The following is a 15,772-nucleotide window of genomic DNA, read 5'->3' as shown; positions in this document are numbered from 1 at the left end:
CACAAGCAGGACAAGGCTTGCTCCACTCTGTCTTCTCTCTGGGTGGAAGAGTCTGCTCCAACCTTAATGGCTGTAATTTAAACATTAAGAATGGGCTGGTAACAATTGTTACTATGGTGCTGTCCACCTGGCATGGACTGTGAATGCAATCTGAGTTTCACCCTGCATGTAAAATATCTATATCGACTTGTACGTCCCTGCACCTGCTGAACTGCTCCTTGAAGATGGAGTTGCATACAGGCCCTTTCCTGCAGGCCTGGATTAAACATGAAGGTCTACCAAAACTCTGCTGGCCTGGTACACCGAAGACCTTGCCTGCATGGAAGCCCCCATCAGGTCCATGTAATCCCAGTACACGGGCATAGAGTGCCAAGTAGTTGCCATACACCAAGGACTAGCTGAAGCACTACCCAAAACCATCCTTGTGCAAGTATAGATTAGATGAGTGTTAACTGCCTGATAAGCAAACTGTATCCCTCTGTCAAGGGATAGTTCTTTGTGGGTCTTCTCTACTTATCCTTTCCAAGTGCCACTCTGCTCCTCATGGCACAAGTCCATCTCTGCAGGAGTGGCAGAAGACCATGTATGTTTTGTGTTTGACATAATTTTCCAATTTCTCATGACCATAGTTTTAGAAGTGATAGGATCATTTAGACTTTAGCGGGTGTCCCACCAACCCAGTCAGAGGAGTCCTTGGCTTCCATGCCCCTACTAGAGGTCTGCCTATTCCTGCCTGGTGGGGATCTCTCTGCCTTCGTCGCATCTGCTGCACCTGCAGAGGCAAAGAAGATGGAGCAGTATGCAGAGTAGCTCCAAGTGTTCTTGATCCCACCTGGCATACTTACAGGTTGAGCATAGACATCGCTTGTGCTGTCTTTTCAAGACCTGTTTTATATACTTTGTGGGCTTCAAGTCCACCCATTGCTTTTCATTTGTCTATTTCAGTGTCCTTTAAAAATCCTTATTTCTAAGTGATTAATATGTCTTATTTGTCCCTCCTATTTTGTAAGTTGTCTACTGCCATGAAGCATTGCACCAGTACTTGTAGCCTTCCACTTGTCTCATTTTAGCAACTGCAAAAGCGACTACTTTTTCCTTTGTCCAGGAGCACTGCACACGAGCACTCAATCTTTTAAGTCGCCACGACCTCCGATTTCCGTTTCTACATTGAGGGCTGTAATTCTTGTTTCAATTGTTTTGAGCTTGGAGATCCAATGACCCTGTGAATCCTGCACACCTTTCTTTTATTATCTTTTCTGCTTTTTTAGCTGATTCACTTATTTATTCTTTCTCTGTTCTCAGAGTTAGCGTGCTTGTTAATTCTTTCTGGGTGTGTTGTGTTAGTCTCTCCTCTGTGTCCTTAAACTGTTGATCATCATATTTCTCAAAAGAAAAAGGTATGATGTTCCTAAAAGGGACAAAGGACAAAGAGGAGTATGTCAGAGAAAAGGAGCCACTACAAAAGGAGCAGCTCTTTTTTGGAAATGGAGCCCCCACACACCCTTACCGGTGTCATCCTTCATCATTGGACTAGCTCCTTTTTGGGCCCACACTGCATTGCCTGATGGACACTCTCAAGGGCGCTCTTTATAGGAGATCTTTTTCCAAAACTATGATGTGAAGTGCCATTTAAGGGCCCTTTGTGTAGATTGAGGAAACATAGGTGTCGATGTAGTGATTAGTGACTTACAAAAGGCTAGGCAAGTCAAATTTTAATCCATGAGTATGCCTGATTTATTAAAAACGCGATGCACCAGTGTGAACAATGATCCCTGGTGATTTATAAGGCAAAGCCCCAGTTTAGTCCTTTCTCCCTGTCTGTATGGCCTCTTCTCTGCTATGTTGCTGGCTGCACATGCACATGCCTGTGGCCATCTCAGAGACTTGCCAAGGTGCCAGAGGAGTTGAGAGCAAGAATGGTGGAGGAAGCACCAATCTGCAACCCTTTGAAGGAGTGCGAGCCTATGCCCCAGCCAACGCCCATCTCACTCAGCCTGGGGGACCAGACTAGCTGACACCAAACAGGCTGCAGGAGAAGCACTGAGTGAGTGCAGCCTGTGAGGAACCGTGCCTAGGAGAACAGGGAGGGTCCCTGTTGCGGGGAGTGGGGTGGAGCAGAGTACACAAACACATACTGGGGACAAGTTTGTGTTTCCAGGGCTCATCAACTGATGATGTGATATGTCATTTTTTGTTTTTGCTTGAGGTGAGTGTACTGTGGGGTATAAATAGGAGCAGGAGTGTGTATGTTTGTGTGTTTTATTTCATTGCTGGTGGGCACGTGTATATGGTAGTTGAATGTTTGAAGAGGGGGTTGCAGTACTGGGGCTGGTGATTGTGCATTAGTAGAGGATATGTGGTTGCGGTCAGACACTATGCTACCTTATTGTGGTGACTTGTAATGATCTAAGAAAAATACCAACCGGGACTTTAGCCCAGAAAATTAATCGACATTATTCGATTGTATACTTTGGTTGGTCACAACTTGCAACTTAATATCACCTTACAGCAATGCAATCCCGTCTCTCATCTAAATGTAAACAAATGTAGCATGTCACGGTCTTGCACAATAGTTTATGGCCACAAACATTGCAGTGGGTGCACCTAAGAATGCCAGAACTTGAAACTTGCACACAAAGTTCTGCTGGAAATGTATGTCTTTATACTTTGCAGTGTGGCCACTTTGCGTAGCACACTCAGTTGTTTTGTCCCTCTGACTGCAAGTGCTTGACATTCCTTTGCCAAATGTATGCATACCTAAAGCAGTTAATTTCAGTCTATTCAGGGCAAAAAGGTTGGCATGTTAAACCCTTTACCTGCATGCCCAGATAGCCTCCAAAGGCCTCCCTGGTGAAGTGAAATGGGCCATATATATATATATATATATATATATATATATATATATATATATATATATACACATACATACATATATTATCTACTGGCGGTCGCCAGTAGATAGTTATAGTTAGGACCGTGTTTCCATAGGAAATCTGAAAATTCTATTTTGAATAACTTTGGCGCCGGTTGATGAATCCTCGTGAATTTTTCAAAATAGGTGGGGCGCTCCCCTCCTCTCCTACCCTGAAAGTCTCGGGGTGATTAGTCAAGCGTGGGCCAAGAAAAAAGGGGGGTCCCAAAACGCATTTTCCCCATGCATTTTTTCCATAGGGACCTTTAGTCCAAGGTACAGCCCGAACTGCTGAACAGAATTACTTGAAATTTGGCAGAGAGGTAGTCCTCAGGTCAGGGATGTGCCTTTTGAATATCTGGAGTCAATCTGTTCAGTAGTTCCTGAGAAAATTTCAGTTAAAAGTACATATATATCTATAAGCGCGCACCGTGCGCGAGCACAATTCTGATTGGTTGTTAGATGTCAGTAAACATTCTAATCGGTCGAAATCAGGAAGTGTCGGCCGCCATTTTGTCTCTCGCAGTCTGAGGCAGTGAAAAACAAAGGTGGAGAACATGAAAAGGGGGCAGGGTGGACAGTTCCTGACCCCCTAGCCTTTGTCAGGGGGTCACTGAAGGACCCCCAAGGGTGAAAAAAACATTTATTTTTTTGACGAAAAAGCGCGGGGTGCGCGCACCGTGCGCGCACGGCACGCACAACGCATCGTGGGCGCTCGGTGCGCGAAGCGCACCGAGTGCCCACAGCGCACGCACGGTGCGCGAAGAGCACCTTGCGCGCACGGTGCGCGCATGCTGAAAAACCTGAAAAAAAAAAACATATTAATAAATACATAACTTAGCATTTAAAAAACTGTACAAATTCACTTAAAAAACCATAGGTTTCACAGACGTTATAGTTAGGAATTAGCATTTAAAAAACCTTGCAAATTCACTTAAAAAACCATAGGTTTCACACATGTTATAGTTAGCTGGACATTTCCCTCGTAAAAAACCAATCAAATTCCCCCGTTATAGTTAGTGCAGGCAACTATAACTCACGCGACCGCAATCCTTTGCTGATGACGTCAGATATTACATCACTGATTACATATGTGTCTTTCTGAAAAAAAATATTTGTAATATATGTATAGCTAAAGATTAATGGAAGAAGACATGGGTAAATAGGTGTCTAAATACAGTGATGTAATATCTGACGTCATCAGCAGAGGATTGCGGTCGCGTGAGTTATAGTTGCCTGCACTAACTATAACGGGGGAATTTCATTGGTTTTTTACGAGGGAAATGTCCAGCTGGTCGTGGAAGGAGCACCACCTATGGAGGGCAGGAGCCGATGAAACAGGGGCCGTGAAAGCAGGCAGTGTCCTGCTTTAACCGGCACAGCAGGGGCATTACACTAATGGATGCGCCTTTTCACCCGGGGCGCACTGAAGCGCTTGAAAATTCAGAGGACTCGTACTTAACCCCTGAAACTTTTTTAATGCATTGGTGGACTGCGGGACCCACGTGGGGTTGAAAGCATGATAGATGGCAAACTACAAGCCCCAGCATACTTTGCAGCTACTATAGTTTTAATTGGACTTGCTCACTACTAAGTGCAACCAATCACGGGAAGCCATCTAAGACTGCTAATTCCGCCTCTCACCAATCAGCCCAAGAAGAAGGAGTGCACAGCTCCGAAACGCGTTGGCAGAAAGACGAAAATAAACGGATGAAAAGACATTTCCATCTTCTGCAATAAAGTGGTTTCACTTACCTGCTTGTCGAGTGCTTCTTCAAAAGCTGCAGGAGCAATTTGGAGGAATATATATATATATATATATATATATATATATATATATATTACCTACTGGCGGTCGTCAGTAGGTAGTTATAGTTAGGACCAAGATTTCATAGGAAGAGCATTTTCTGTTTTGCTTAGAACTTTAGCGTTGTTTGATGAATCTTCATGAAATTTTCCAAACTAATTCTTTGTTCATATCAGGTCCTATGTGGAAAGTTTAGGGGTGATTCGTCAAGGGGGGTGCTGAGAAAAAAGGAGGGTCCCAAAACGTGTTTTCTCGATGTTAATTTCCATAGGAAACTTTAGACCAGGCTACAGGTCGAACGGGTGAACGGAATTACCCCAAATTTGGCAGGGAGAAGGGTCTTGGTCTAGAAAGCACACTTTTGTTTATATGGTGTAAATCCGTTCATTAGTTTTTGAGAGATATAGAAATTTACAGATATCGATATTTGGGAATTCTGCCATCTGATTGGCTGAGGCATTGAAATGAAATGAAATGAAATGAAATGAAATGAAAAAAGGTATTTGATAAAGCGCACTGCGGCCAAGCGGCTTCCTGGCGCTGGGGACCTGAATCAGAACTCCCTGGATCAGCTCGAAGGACTAGGAGGAGAACGCCTGGGAGAAAAGAAAAGTTTTGAGGGCCTTACGGAAGTGAGAATAGATGGGAATAGAACGAATAGAAAGGGGAAGACTATTCCAGAACTGAGGGGCCAGGACTGAGAACCGCGTGCCGCCCGATCTGGATTTACGAAAGCGGGGGATGTGCAAAAGAGACATAGAGGAAGAACGAAGAGTGCGACAAGGGGCATAAGAAGAGATAAGAGAAGTGATGAAAAGCGGAGCAGAACGGGAGTGAGCCTGAAAGGCTAGGCAGGCTAATTTGAAAAAGGATCTAAAGCGGACAGGGAGCCAGTGAAGAGACTTGAGCGCAGGAGTGATGTGAGAGGATTTAGGGAGGGAAAGAATAAGTCGGGCAGCTTGATTTTGGATGGCCTGAAGTCTGCGGGATTCAGAGGCAGGAATACCCACATATAGGCCATTTCCATAGTCGAGGCGAGAGGTGACAAGGGCCACGACTATGGTTTTAAGAGCGTCAGTAGAGAAGAACCGTGAGATCTTCCGAATAAGACGGAGGGACAAGAAACAGGAAGAAACAACGGAGCTGATCTGGTTGTGCATTGAAAGGTCATGACTGACTTTGATGCCAAGAGTACGGACAGAGGCAACAGGAATGGGGGGGGGACCGAAAGAAGGGGGCCAATAAGCGGGGGACCAGGGGTTGGAGGGGCCACCAGTGAGGACAAGCTCCGTCTTGTCCGGATTGAGTTTCAGGTGGTTAGCACTCATCCACTCAGAAATAAAGACTAAAGTGGAACAGAACTTAGGAAGAGAATCAGGAGAAGAAGACAGATCGAAGATGAGTTGAAGGTCATCTGCGTAGTTGTACACAGAGACCCCCAGCTGAAGGAGAGATGTGATAAGAGGTTGAATATAGAGATTGAAAAGAAGGGGAGAAAGAGAAGAGCCCTGGGGAACCCCACAAGTGACCGGGCGGGAGGGGGTGGAAAAGCCGGAAAGATGAACCGCCTGGGATCTCTCACGGAGAAAGGACGCAAGCCAGGAAAAGGCTGCGCCCCGAATACCCGCTGATCTGACACGGTCGAGAAGGATGGAATGGTCGACCGTGTCAAACGCAGCGGATAGATCGAGGAGAACCAGAGCTTGGGGAAGGTTAAGATCGGCTTTTCCCTTTAGTTCGTCCAGAACCGCGAGAACCACGAGCACGAGCTTATGCAACTAGGAAGTATTGGCCACCATTTTGTCATTCCGTCTAAGCGAGTAAGGGGGAAAAAGGGCAAAAAGAGTAGGAAACAGGAGGATAGGAAGGAGCACTATAACCTCAGTGGGGGAGTGCGAAGCAATGTAGTCACACCTACCGGTCTGAAAGTGTGGTGTTGCTCAGAGTGACATGGTGCTGAGATGAGATGGTGCTACCGTCGGGTATGAAACCTAGAGCCTAAACCGGGAGGTCATTGCTGTAAAGTGATGTGCTCTGGTGTTTGTAGGATACTTGTGGAAGTAGTGTTAGTAGGCGTTTTTACCATACAGGGAGTGGGAAGCGAACTACTGAGCTCTACCATGCGTTCATACTATACCGGAAGTGGGAAGCGAAGTACTATGCCTACCGGTGTGAAGACTCAAGGATCAAACGAGCTGATTGTTGTAAAGTGATGGGCTGTGGGCGCTGTAGCATACTGGCCACTGTAGTATAGTAAGTAGTGTTAGTATGTGTTTATACTGTACAGGGAGTGGGAAGCGAGCTACTCACCCCTAATGGTCCCATGGAGCGCCCCCTCCCAGGCACAGGTCATACAATGTCCTGGGGTTTGCAAGCGCGGGACATTTATGTTTGCTATTACAGGGCGGGAGCATTGTGATATGTAGTATCTGGCATTGTTGTGTGTATGGTTTCAAAAATAGTAGTCTGTATTTTAGAGTGTGTGTATCAAAATTTATATTAGGCCATCAGTATGTGCATCAGATCATCACGTGGATGATGTCATCAGTGATGTCATTTGAGATGTCATCAGTGATGTCACTGCCCATGTCATGAGTGATGTAATATGTGACGTCACCAGTGCATTGCGGGCGCGCGAGTTATAGTTAGCTCAACTAACTATAATGGGCGAATTTCTCAGGTTTTATATGAGTCAAATGTCCAACTAACTATAACGTCCCTGAAACCTATGTTTTTTTTCTGTGAATTTCTAAGGCTTCTTAAATGCTAATTCCTAACTATAACGTCTGTAAAACCAATGGTTTTTTCAGTGAATATATATATATGTACATATATAAATATATATATATATATATATATATATATATATATATATATATATATATATATATATATATATATATATATTCACTTAAAAAACCATAGGTTTCACACATGTTATAGAACTGCGCTAACTATAACGGGGGAATTTCAATGGTTTTTTACGAGGGAAATGTCCAGCTAACTATAACATGTGTGAAACCTATGGTTTTTTAAGTGAATTTGCAAGGTTTTTTGAATGTTAATTCCTAACTATAATGTGTGTGAAACCTATGGTTTTTTAAGTGAATTTGAAAGTTTTTTTAAATGCTAAGTTATGTATTTATGAAAAAAAAAAAATTCAGGTTTTTCTCCGTGCGCGCACCGTACGCGTTGTGCGTGCCGTGCGCGTACGGAGCGCGCACTCCGCTATTTTTCGAAAAAAAAAATATTGTTTTTTTTACCCTTGGGGGTCCTTCAGTGACCCCCTGACAAAGGCTAGGGGGTCAGGAACTGTCCATCCTGCCCCCTTTTCACGTTTTCCACCTTTTTTTTTCACTGCCTCAGACTGCGAGAGACAAAATGGCGGCCGACACTTCCTGATTTCGACCGATTCGAATGTTTACTGGCATCTAACAAACAATCAGAATTGCGCTTGTGCACGGCACCGTGCGCGTATGGTATGCTTACCGTACGCGCACGGTGCGTGCTTATAGATATATATATATACTTTTAACTGCAATTTTCTCAGGAACTAATGAACAGATTGACTCCAGATATCCAAAAGGCACATCCCTGACCTGAGGTTTCACACACGTTATAGTTAGGAATTATCATTTACAAAACCTTGCAAATTCACTTAAAAAACCATAGGTTTCACACATGTTATAGTTAGCTGTACATTTCACTCGTAAAAAACCAATGAAATTCCACGTTATAGTTAGATCAGGTAACTATAAATTGCGCGACCGCAATCCACAATGTGTAATTTCAGATGTCATCATTGATGTCATGAGTGATGTCACTGACCATGTCATGAGTGATGTACTATGTGAGGTCATCAGCAGTTTATTGTGGGCGCGCAAGTTATAGTTACCTGATCTAACTATAACGTGGAATTTCATTGGTTTTTTTACGAGTGAAATGTACAGCTAACTATAACATGTGTGAAACCTATGGTTTTTTAAGTGAATTTGCAAGGTTTTGTAAATGATAATTCCTAACTATAACGTGTGTGAAACCTATGGTTTTTTCAGTGAATAATATATATATATATATATATATAAATATATATATACATATATATGTATATATATATATATATATATATATATATACTGTCTGTGTGTGTGTGTATTACCTACTGACGGTCGCCAGTAGGTAGATATAGTTAGGACCTATTTTCCATAGGAAATCCGCAACATTCTATTTGGAATAACGTTGGTGCCGATTGACGAATCTTCGTGACATTTTCCAAACTTTTGGCCGGCTCCGGTCCGCTCCTATCCTGACAATTTCACGGTGATTTGTCAAGCGGGGGCCAAGAAAAAAGGGGGGTCCCAAAACGCATTTTCCCCATGCATTTTCCCATAAGACCTGTTGACGCAGCTACAGCCCGAACTGCTGAACGGAATTACACCAAATTTGGCAAAGAGGTAGTCCTCAGATCAGACTCATGCCTTTTGCTTAAATGGTGTAAATTCGTTCAGTAGTTCCTGAGAAAATTAGAGTTAAAAAGATAGATATATCTATGGCCTCGGAGGATCCGCGTACCCTCCCCGCACCTAGCGCGCACCCTGCCGTGCATGAGCTGTATTCTAATTGGCTGTCAACACTCCAGATCAGGAAGTGTTGGCAGCCATCTTGTGCTGAACCGAGGCACAAGAAACCTAAAAAACAAACACGAAAATGCGACAAGGGGGCAGGGTAGAAACACCCTGACCCCCTAGGACTGCTCAGGGGTCCCACCAGGACCCCCAGGGCCAAAAACAGAATTTGTAAAAAAAAGAAAAATCGTCTAGATTCACGCACCCAGCGCGAATTTCGTCCGAAAAAAAAAGAAAAATTTCAGCGCGGGCTCCCACGCTGAATATTCTAATTTGCCCCAAGGGGCCAAATCCCGGGGGCATGATTAAAAAATAAAGTGTGGGGGGGTCCCAATCCCCCCCCACACTGCCCCAGGGACCGCCCCCCCGGGGCTCCAAGATTGTATATGTGGGGGGGCTCACGGCCCCCCGCAGCCCAGGGACCGCCACCCCCCAGGGCTTCATCACCATAGGTGGGGGACTCGCAGCCCCCCCAGCCCCGGGGACTGCCACCCCCGGGGCTTAAAATGATTTGATGTGGGGGGCTCTCAGGCTCCCCCAGCCCCGGGGACCGCCACCCCCGGGGCAACTTGTACATGTTGGAGGGGAGCCATGCGGCCCCCGTCCTGGAGCCTTGTATTGACCCTTGGGACCGCCACCCTCCAGGGCCGGCTCCTGCAGTGTCCCGGGGTGCCCACCCCTGGGACACTGCTGTTTGCAATGGCAGGGCGGGAGCCTCGCGGCTCCCACCCTGCCATTGCAAACTGCTTTGCTTCATTGAAGCGAGAGCAGGGAAACCTACTCTCGCTTCAATTAAGTAAAACAGATTGCTTTTCCACATGGGGAGCAGCATGTTAGCTGATCAGTGATGTCATTTGAGATGTCATCAGTGATGTCACTGACCATGTCATGAATGATGTAATATGTGACATCATCAGCAGTGGATTGCGGGCGCCCAAGATGTAGTTAGTACAACTAACTATATTGGAGGAATTTCAATGGTTTTGTTCGAGTTAAATGTCCAGCTAACTATAACACCCCTAATACCTATTGTTTTTTCAGTGAATTTCTAAGGTTTTTTAAATGCTAATTCATAACTATATCAGGCCTGAAACCTATGTTTTTCAGTGAATATATATATATATATACACACACACACACATACTTTTTTGTATTGTATTTATCACAAGGTGATGTGTTTGCTTCATCCAAACAAAAAAACATGAACCTGCCATGAAGAGAGTGCGTTCCTGAGCAGCAAGGCATTGTAAACTTTCCCTACCTGGGACACCATGCCTGACATTAGGGACCCTGGCAGTGAATATGAGTGATGGCCGCCCTGCTGTAGGTAACTGGTGGCCCAGTGTCTAACTGGCTATCTGACCCAGGGCACCCGACAGCAGAGCCTCTATGGCAGCACAGCCAGCTGACACTCTGTGTCACCAGCTCTTAAGTCCCCCCATCTTTGAATGGGATCAAAGACCCCTTAGTTTGCTGGGGCAGGAGAACTGACAGTTTACGGTAACACTCCAGTCTTGCCTCACGGATTGCAGTGCCCCATATTTTTATTTAATTTATGAACAGAAGAGCATGTGGGCTAGATTAGTAATTAAGAACTTCATGAGCTGAATATCACACAGGTACCCAGTGTTGTCACTGTATTACATTTGTGGTATTTTGCTGCTTTGTTTGATGGGTGTGATGTATCTTGTTTGGTTGATAATTTTACTGTATATATTTAATTTTTTATGTGTCATAAAATTGTTTTTGTTTCATACAAATTAACAACTTTTCTATTTGTATTGTACTGGTAAATCGATATTTTGTCTAAATGTTCCAACCAGATATGGCGAGCTTGTCCTTAAATGCTCTGCCAGGCTACCACAGACTCAGGATATTTGCAAACTTCATTCTCACCTAATTTTACAAGGTCAGTTCAGGGTGCAAAAGTTGAGCCTGGGGTAATAGCATCACCAACTCTGACTTCTTCTTTGGAGGACACAACGGAGTTTGCATTGGAAATGGAATGAGCCAGTAGCTGCAATAGGGGCCAAAGAGTAGCAACAGACCTCTGCTATGATGGATGATGGATCTCCTGTCTCTGAGTCCTGAGGCTCTTTTCAGGGCACTACTGACACCACAACCAAAGTTCATTCAAAGGTCATGCAAACACATGCCCTTGCTCAATGATTTTAATTGGCCAACAAGGACCATTGACCAGGAAATTATAGACTTTGTGGCCCTGCTTTCTATAAGATCACCAAGAGGCCTACAGTGATCAGTGTTTAGGTGGAGGAGGTGTCTATGATGTATAAAGTAGAGCAAAAAACTATTCTAACATGTACTGCCTCACAAAATACAGCTCTCTCTTCTTCTGACTTTCCAGCTTCTAACTTCACTTCCTTCCATAACATTTCCAGAGTATATGCAGCGGGTTTGGCTACACTGATAAGTATTGCACAGTTGCAGAAGATAAGTGCAGATTTGAGCCTATTTTCAGGAACCCTGGTGCAGACCCCAACAACAGCCAGCTGCCCTCCGCTCAACAAGTGCAGGACGTGTTGCAGTGGAAGGACTATGACACGCCTCCGTACAATATTACTTCCAAGCACAGCTTCCGCAACTCACTGGAAGGTAGGTGCAATACGGTCTTTCACAAATATCTTGGTTGTGTGTGAAGTCTCTCTTCTTCTTTCACGTATCTGATCAAAGAAGGAACGGATGGAGGAGGTAACATGAAGCCTCATGTTTGAGTCTTTACTGACTTGTATGGAGTGAATATTGTGAACGGATGTAAAGTGCATCAGATCTCAGGGTGTCAGTCAGCAACTGACCCTGGAACCTGTGCCTGAGGAGACAGTTCCCAGTTAGGAGTGGAGGAATTTTCTGTTCCGCCAGTAAAATTGGCGACTCTGCGCTGCTCTTGTAATGCTGAGTTCTCGACAATTTTTTTCCTCATGCACGGTGAGATGTCATGACTTCTAGCACAATTTCTGGTCCAGTGAGTTTTTTCTAATGCAGAAGATCGCAACCATTTGTGGTTCATAGTCAGAAGGCCGCTGCTCGAGTAGAGAATCTGATCGAGCAACACCAAAATCATCTTGAGTAGCTGCGCTCTCAGGTGGGCCACTAGTGCCCTTCGTGCTGATTTTTCAGCATGGAATGCGTTCCCAAGACTAAATCACAGCTTTGGCAGCACAACGTGCCTATTCCTGGCCATTGGCGGAACTCCGCAGAACCTCACGGAGGTTATATGTAAGTTCGCGGAATTCTGCAGAGTCAAATTCCGTGAGTATCACCCTCGCCTATTTCCAGTGCTGTAATAAGTGTGTCATAATTCTCGCTGCACCAGTGAACACTCTGAAGCATGATTGACTGCAGAGGTTGAAGCCATGCTTCACTGCTTTACCTAAAGGCTACTACTGGAGCATTAGAAGGGAAGCTGAGGGGACACTCCCTGATTTGGTAACGAGTTGGGATGAAGAAAGCAGAAACGATAAACAAGATCTACTTTTTATAACCTTCAACTTAATAACCACCCATGTTAGAAACAGGGATTATTTCGGACCTTCTGTTTCAAAATACACCATTTTATACTCCAACTTGTGCAATAATTTGAAGCACAAGTGAACAATCAATTGCAAGGACTGACAAAGATCTCGACTGATGACCCACACCATTGGCCCCAATCTACCAGCCACTCCCCAGGGACAATACCATGCACTCATCAAACCTTGCATTGAATAACTGTGTTCAGAGACAGGATTCTTCACCGGCAGCCTTTATACATGGTGGACATACTTCAAATCAAAGAAAACCAACTTCTATCAAGCAGAGTCTTTATTGCAAGATTTAGGATTAAATTAATATGTCTTAATCAAGGGGAATGCTATTGTTGATCCTCTCCAGACCAGCAAAGTAGTTTAAAATGTTAGTGTTTTATTTCTTTCTCCTCATGAGTCAGTGTGTTCTAATATGATCCTCAATATCTCACACTAAATAGTCCATCACATTTTCCATTGACAGGCTTCGTTGATCCATCCACCGGCGAGATAACAAGGCGGAGCTTGCACAACTTGTTCCACATGTACATGGGAGGAACAATGAGCCTGGTACCCCTCTCCAGCAACGACCCCATCTTCCTTTTGCACCATGCGTTCATTGATAAGTAAGGCACAAGCTCTGGTTGAAAAATGTGTGATCTAAAAAAAAAAATAATGTTACAGCTACTGCATAAAAAACTTGAGACAATTAGGAGAGAGAGACAGTCATCAAAGTGTAGGGACCACATGGACACAGCTCAACCACCCCTTCTCTAGCTTCTAAAGCAAGAACCTTTATAGAGATATTGTGCGTCTGTCCATAGTGTACACACAGACCTTTAGGGTACATCCTTAGATTTCAGAAAATGATAAGTGACATATTAGTGGGGACTGTGGACCGTGCAAATGTCCAGTAATGGGAGCTTTATTGTGCCCAAAGGCCAACACCAAGAAATGCATAAGGGGAGTTAAAATCAAGCTGGCAAGCCCCCTTGAGTCTTCTAATTGGGTATTCTTGGAGACCCAGGTACATACAGCGAGTTACCAGTGTTCAGTGTCGACTCAGTAATCGCTTCCAAAAATAAACAGCCATCATGGCCTCTCAACTGCAAGCTCATACCCTCTCAAAAGGTATGGTATATATTCTAAGAGATAGTCCCTGCAACAAATCCAGTCCCTTACCTCCACTTTCACCCTCCAGGTTTATGTCATGTATCCAAATAAATATAGATTGCGAGAAGTCGAATCTATCACTCTCAAGATGCATGGTATGCATTCTGACAGCTGGCCTGAGCATCTCTAATTCACTGGCACCCCATTATGTCTGTTGCACATTCTGTCAGCTAGGCATGGCAAAAGGTCCCATTGACTGCTGCCGCATTTAACTCAAAGTGCATGTTATATATTAGAACATTGGAATTTTGAGTGCTCCAATCTAGGCAATGGTGCAGCATCAGCCTATAAGAAGTGGTATAGGCCTGCTGCTCTCAACAGTAAATGTCCTTATACACAGCCTCTGCCTTCCAAAAGATATGTTTTCGGCAGGGAAAAGCAAAACGCAGAGCAAGTGCAGCAGGACAAACAGGAGCCTTCCCCCTCTCCCTTCTTCCGTGGCTCACAGTATGATTGGAGCCTTGCAAGGAGGGAGGGGGAAATTCAGCTCAGCTCCTGGGTCTCCCTGGATTGGCTGAATGACAATGTCAGATTATTTAAGCCTATGTGGTGCCAGGGGCTGACTTCAGCTTCATTTCACAGCTATTGTTGTAAAGGTTAGACAGCTAACAGTGGCGGCCCTTCACAACGCTGTTATCTGTTTAACCATCACAGCAGCAGTTGTAAAACAAAGGTTTTGGAGGCTCAGGAGTTTCGCTGGAGAAGACCTTTTATGGCCGTTTTAGCCTGTGACGGTGGGCTATAAGGCTATATTATAATAGCCAGAGCTACCGATGTATCCAGTCATTCTCCACCACATTCCCCATGTAATGGGCCAGATTTATAGTAGAGTTGCTTAGCCCTAGCGCCTAGCATGAGTGTGCAAGGGCTACGCATAACCTAAGTGAGATTTATCAAGCCACGCAAGGCCCTGGGTGGCGTACTAAATCTGGACTAACGGAAGGCAACACAAATCACTGTCTTTTGTTACTCTGTGTCAGAGAGCCATTCCATGGGTGGAGCGTGGGTGTATCCACACATCCACCCATGGAGTGTGACGCATTCCCAGATTTACCATTAGTGGTGGACCTGGGAATGTGTCTAATGATCTACATCCCCAGGTGAGGCATAACGAGCAGAAATATCTTTTGTTCTCCTCGTTTTATCATCTTTCTATATGTGCTTCATTCTACGGCATCTGTAGAAAGAGGAATTTGCCTCTCAGGATTGTTTTTGTGGAGGAAGGTGTACCTTCCTGCACAAAAACAATCCTGCCTACAACGAAGGCACCCTTGCACCATGACGCAAGGGTACCTGCATTGGAGCTAAGCAGTGGAAAGTGCGTGATCTCTAGGAAAGGACAGAAGCGTGCCATATAATGGTAAATAGAGCACTTTCCTGCCCTTTCCCTTTTTCGCAGCAAGGTGCCTTGCTGCGCTGCGTAAGAGAGAAAGTGCAGGAATGGGCTGTATTTACCATTGTACGGCGCACTCCATTCCTTTCTTGGCACTTTTGCCTTCCTAGCACCAATGCAGGCACCCTTACGTAATTTCAGTGGTGCCTGCATTAAAGGCAGGATTGTTTCAACCCTCAGAGGCATTTTCCTCTTTCTAAGTGTGCTGCAAAATGCAGCACACTTAGAGGAAAAAACAACGATAAATAAAGATATTTCTTCTCCATTTGTCTCTGGTGGAGAGGTGTACAATTCTGACACATTTCCCAGCCTACTATTGATGGTAAATCTGGGATTGTGTCA

At 44.6% G+C, this 15,772-nt stretch overlaps 1 protein-coding gene across 2 annotated transcripts in view; it reads left to right on the top strand.

Annotated features, from left to right (window-relative positions):
- Nucleotides 1-15,772, top strand: part of LOC146808600 (tyrosinase-like) — a 33,131-nt gene that overhangs the window by 12,596 nt on the left and 4,763 nt on the right. For both annotated transcript variants that reach the window (XM_085623620.1, XM_085623619.1), the window contains exons 3-4: nucleotides 11,743-11,956; nucleotides 13,349-13,490. In XM_085623620.1, the coding sequence (XP_085479746.1) occupies nucleotides 11,743-11,956; nucleotides 13,349-13,490 (356 nt within the window). The remainder of the gene's footprint in view (nucleotides 1-11,742; nucleotides 11,957-13,348; nucleotides 13,491-15,772) is intronic.

Source organism: Triturus cristatus, chromosome 8, assembly GCF_964204655.1.
Source record: "Triturus cristatus chromosome 8, aTriCri1.1, whole genome shotgun sequence".
NCBI lineage: Eukaryota > Metazoa > Chordata > Amphibia > Caudata > Salamandridae > Triturus > Triturus cristatus.
This window is presented reverse-complemented; position numbering and strand designations above follow the sequence as displayed.